Source organism: Oncorhynchus tshawytscha, unplaced genomic scaffold (assembly GCF_018296145.1).
Source record: "Oncorhynchus tshawytscha isolate Ot180627B unplaced genomic scaffold, Otsh_v2.0 Un_scaffold_13173_pilon_pilon, whole genome shotgun sequence".
NCBI lineage: Eukaryota > Metazoa > Chordata > Actinopteri > Salmoniformes > Salmonidae > Oncorhynchus > Oncorhynchus tshawytscha.
In genome coordinates this window covers 112501-117590 of record NW_024609816.1, presented here as the reverse complement: position 1 = coordinate 117590, position 5090 = coordinate 112501, and the positions used below count along the sequence as shown (strand labels likewise).

Below are 5090 nucleotides of genomic sequence, written 5' to 3'. Positions count from 1 at the left end.
GCTTAAAACATTTTGGTATTACAGACTCGGACAGGGAAAGGTTGAAAATGTCAGTGAATACACTTGCTGGTTGGTCAGCGCATGCTCGCAGTAATATGGCTAATATTGCTGTAATTGTTGGATAGAAAATAGAAATAGAATATAAAAACATAGATATTGAGATGTATCCAGTACACATTGTCAAAGTATTTCAAGTGCATGACACAAAAACACATTACTTTCCTATGGCTATAAAGTTGCAAAAGTTACAGAAAAGTGACATCTCACGTACCTCGTGATATCCGGGTAGTGATCTATCACATGGATCAAAATCATTCAACCTGCTGAACTGCTGTCAAAGTCACGCCCACACTGACTCGACGCACATGATTAGGGGTGTTAACCTGCGATGCGTTGCAGTGGCGTAGAGCTAATCTAGCTACTGGATGCTAACAAGTCTCTCTCTTTATATTGAGGAAAAATACGATATCACAGTGGAAGACAGTTAGTCAGCCAAGTATCGGACAATATACATCGCATCTTCACTGGATTTACTGCGCGTGAGGAGATTCATCCTTGCATTTGTGTGTAACGTTAGCTAGCCTGCTTGCTAGTTAGTTAACATCCAGCTAGCCTGTCAGACGGGCTGTTTGAAAGGTGGGGAGCCTACTTTGCTGCATTTGACGACGCTCATCATTCCACATGGTCGCCGCTGGTATAAGGTTAACAGGATGGATGTTGTCAATATACTAGAATTAAATACGTGAAATGTCATCGACCCACATTGTCTATTGCTACAGGTGACCGCTAGCGAGCCATGTTACAGAGCTTGCCCTTCTGTCTCAGTCCGAAACAGAGCTAGCTTGTTGTCACCTGTAGCAATAGACAAAATAGGTCGACAACACTTCATGTGTCCAAATTCAATTATAGCATATTGACAACAACCATACTATTAACCACTTACCAGCGCAGGACATGTGGAATAGCTAATTTAGCCACCGTAATATCCCAACCAAGAAAAACAAGTCTTGGTCTGACAAGGAAGTGCTGCACTTCTCTCTGACAGTTTTCAGGTTCAGGCTCGTTATGATTTGACAGCTAGTTAACAGTTGATTTACTTTGTCATGCACTGCAACGGTGTGTTGCAACTCAGTTGGTTTGTATCCAGCATAGGACATGTCATGTGGCTGTTTGCACTAGTCTTAAAGTTGCCACATAAAGTGACGCCACTGAGCTAGTCATGATGTTACTGAACATCATCGCCAGTGAGAATATAATGGTGATTGCACCGTTTTAAGCACATTAATAATAATCACATTGTGTTGGTGTTCTCTCCATTCGCCTGACTTTTACCATAGACTACATTCTTTGACATGTCAAACATGCATGTTTTCTCTCTTTGCAGTGTGGTGAAACCAGATGAACAAGTTTGAACCCTTTCTGACCACCAAATGAAATCCTAAATATCTCCAGTCCCAGCCTTCAGACAGGCACAATGGAGGAGTCAGATGTGGAGCGTGAGTGACCTCTATTCATAATTGTGTCCTTATGCCATTACATCTTTGTGATATTGGCTATCCCTTGCATGCTGTTTGGTGGTATGAATAGACCCCAGGTCTCATTTGTCTCACTCCTCCACGTCTATTCTGTATTCTCTCACTCCTCCTCCATGTCTATTCTGTATTCTCTCACTCCTCCTCCATGTCTATTCTGTATTCTCTCACTCCTCCTCCATGTCTATTCTGTATTCTCTCACTCCTCCTCCATGTCTATGTATTCTCACTCCTCCTCCACGTCTATTCTGTATTCTCTCACTCCTCCTCCATGTCTATTCTGTATTCTCTCACTCCTCCTCCATGTCTATTCTGTATTCTCTCACTCCTCCTCCATGTCTATTCTGTATTCTCTCACTCCTCCTCCACGTCTATTCTGTATTCTCTCACTCCTCCTCCACGTCTATTCTGTATTCTCTCACTCCTCCTCCACGTCTATTCTGTATTCTCTCACTCCTCCTCCACGTCTATTCTGTATTCTCTCACTCCTCCTCCACGTCTATTCTGTATTCTCTCACTCCTCCTCCACGTCTATTCTGTATTCTCTCACTCCTCCTCCACGTCTATTCTGTATTCTCTCACTCCTCCTCCACGTCTATTCTGTATTCTCTCACTCCTCCTCCATGTCTATTCTGTATTCTCTCACTCCTCCTCCATGTCTATTCTGTATTCTCTCACTCCTCCTCCATGTCTATTCTGTATTCTCTCACTCCTCCTCCATGTCTATTCTGTATTCTCTCACTCCTCCTCCATGTCTATTCTGTATTCTCTCACTCCTCCTCCATGTCTATTCTGTATTCTCTCATTCTCCTCCTCCATGTCTATTCTGTATTCTCTCACTCCTCCTCCATGTCTATTCTGTATTCTCTCACTCCTCCTCCATGTCTATTCTGTATTCTCTCACTCCTCCTCCATGTCTATTCTGTATTCTCTCACTCCTCCTCCATGTCTATTCTGTATTCTCTCACTCCTCCTCCACGTCTATTCTGTATTCTCTCTCACTCCTCCTCCATGTCTATTCTGTATTCTCTCACTCCTCCTCCATGTCTATTCTGTATTCTCTCACTCCTCCTCCATGTCTATTCTGTATTCTCTCCCTCCATGTCTATTCTGTATTCTCTCACTCCTCCTCCATGTCTATTCTGTATTCTCTCACTCCTCCTCCATGTCTATTCTGTATTCTCTCACTCCTCCTCCATGTCTATTCTGTATTCTCTCACTCCTCCTCCATGTCTATTCTGTATTCTCTCACTCCTCCTCCATGTCTATTCTGTATTCTCTCACTCCTCCTCCACGTCTATTCTGTATTCTCTCACTCCTCCTCCACGTCTATTCTGTATTCTCTCACTCCTCCTCCACGTCTATTCTGTATTCTCTCACTCCTCCTCCACGTCTATTCTGTATTCTCTCACTCCTCCTCCATGTCTATTCTGTATTCTCTCACTCCTCCTCCATGTCTTCTCTCCCCGTCAGAGGTGACCCTGGCCCTGCTAGATTCAGCCAATGACAAGGACCCAGTGGTCAGGGAGCAGGTCAGGAAGTCCATACTGACCCTGGGGAAGCTGCAGCCTAACAAGGTCCTGTCCATGTGCCAGGACTACCTGGTCAAGCACCCCAAGGTCAGACACCACCACTACTACTGCCACTTACTGTTGATTAGAGAGACTGGAACACTATAATAGAAAGTCCCCAGTCTCATTAGCAATTTATGCTGAACTTTATGTGGCCCATGTTTGTAGGCTATCTGTGTCTGTATTTGTGTTGAGGTAGGTGGTGCTCAATGCTGGCCTATGTAAACATTGCTCTATGTTAACAATATTAATATAATCTTTTTACTACCAAGACCCAAGAAAATTGTAATACAAGCCTGATGTTTAAAACCTACTGTGGCAGTCATATGTTTCCATTGTACCTGAATAACAGCATAGATTTCTAGTTCTGTTTTTGAGGTGTCGTTCCTCTTAATTTAAGCAATTTATCTGTCCTGTCAACATCCTTGATGTAACTTTCACTCTCAAAACATGGGAAGTGGAGGTGTGACAGTGAAAGGGTTCTTAGATATGAGAAGGCTACTGTACTGTGTGACCATAGCCCTCTGATGCAAGTGCAATTTCAGACAGCACCAATGCTGCTCTGTGCTGCAGATTTCCTTACAATGCTGGAGAGATAAGGTTTTAGAGTTGTATTAGTCGTTTGCATGGGATACTAATGGTAAACATCGTCCAATGAAATGCTTACTTGCAGTTTCCTTCTCGACAGTGCAACAACAATATGAAATAATAAAAAATTGCATTAGGATGTGATATGTTCTAACATGAAGAAATAACACACATCCTTCCAGAAGCTGGAGACCTTATCATCACTTCTCTGTTGACTGGGACTCTGCATGTGCTGCACCAATGATATGAATACAAAAGTCATGATGAAATGTACTGTATGGGAGAGACTTTTCCTACAGGCCACTGTGTTGACATTCATGCATGTAGACTTAAGACCTGTGTTTTGAAGTGAATTACAATGTAAACTTCTTTCCTGCAGCTTATCGTTGGGCACAGAGTCGTCATACTGCAGACTATTGAGCTGATTGTGAAGACCAAGATAGACGATATCAGTTACGCGAAAATCAAAAGCATCATTTCTTTGGCCTCCGATGAAATGACCCGATCAAAGGTTAGATTGTTTCTGATGATTGTTATTTGGTCTCATCTGAAATACAAAGTTGGTCATTCAATTTCTATGCTTTTAGCCTAATATTACATGTACTCTAGTTATTCTTCTGAGAATATACTTGATTTATCAGTGGTTATACTTTGTTCTAACATTTAGGCCATTGCATCAAGCTGAACACATGGATAGTATCTGTTAGTTTTTGTCTTTACATGAAAACAATGGCCCAGGGTTTGATTCAACAGCTCAGTTTTCATGTTTTTACAGGATGTTGTACCTGATTGGCAACAGGCAGCCAGCAATATTCTGGTTGCTGTGGGAAACAAGTACATCAATGACATCATGGAGGAAATCCTCAGCAAGTTCCAGCCAGGGATCCTGCCTCATTTTTTTGTGGTCCAAACATTATCAAGTCTCTCTGAATCCAATGGTAGGCAAACACCAGACACAACGGTGTCAAGCACACTGTATAGAGCTGTCTAAATACTGAGGCTGCTGACATGTATCCTTTCTGTCCTGTCACCTAGCTTCCGAGAAGCAGTTTTTGTCTTTTTACAAAGACTATCCCCCTCAGTGTTTTCAAATTGCTTAGAGATCTCTTGGCATTGTAATAGAGGTAGAGTCTAACGTCTAATCTTACTTTTGTTGACAGTTTATGGTATGGTGCCGTTTCTCAATGCCATCTTGGGCACCATGCTCCCAATGCTGGGCATGGCCAAGCAGGACAACATGAAGTGGGTGTTCTCCTCTGGTAGGACCTAGATGCACTATATCCAACATACTGTAGTGTTATATTTGATTATTATTGTACATGGTTAAACATGTATTACCAGACCCAGTTTATAGACCTTCCCTCCTTCTCCCAGCTCTGTCCCACTTCAGTGAGAGTAT

At 42.5% G+C, this 5090-nt stretch overlaps 1 protein-coding gene across 1 annotated transcript in view; it reads left to right on the top strand.

Moving 5' to 3' along the window:
* The first annotated feature begins 338 nt into the window (after nt 1–338).
* mroh1 (maestro heat-like repeat family member 1) overlaps nt 339–5090 on the top strand; it is a 40021-nt gene continuing 35269 nt past the window's right edge. The window contains 7 exon segments of the mRNA XM_042318806.1: nt 339–636; nt 1385–1496; nt 3006–3151; nt 4071–4202; nt 4467–4629; nt 4852–4950; nt 5066–5090. The exon segment at nt 5066–5090 is cut by the window's right edge and continues 44 nt beyond it. Coding sequence (XP_042174740.1) covers nt 1475–1496; nt 3006–3151; nt 4071–4202; nt 4467–4629; nt 4852–4950; nt 5066–5090 — 587 coding nt within the window. The 5' untranslated portion in view covers nt 339–636; nt 1385–1474.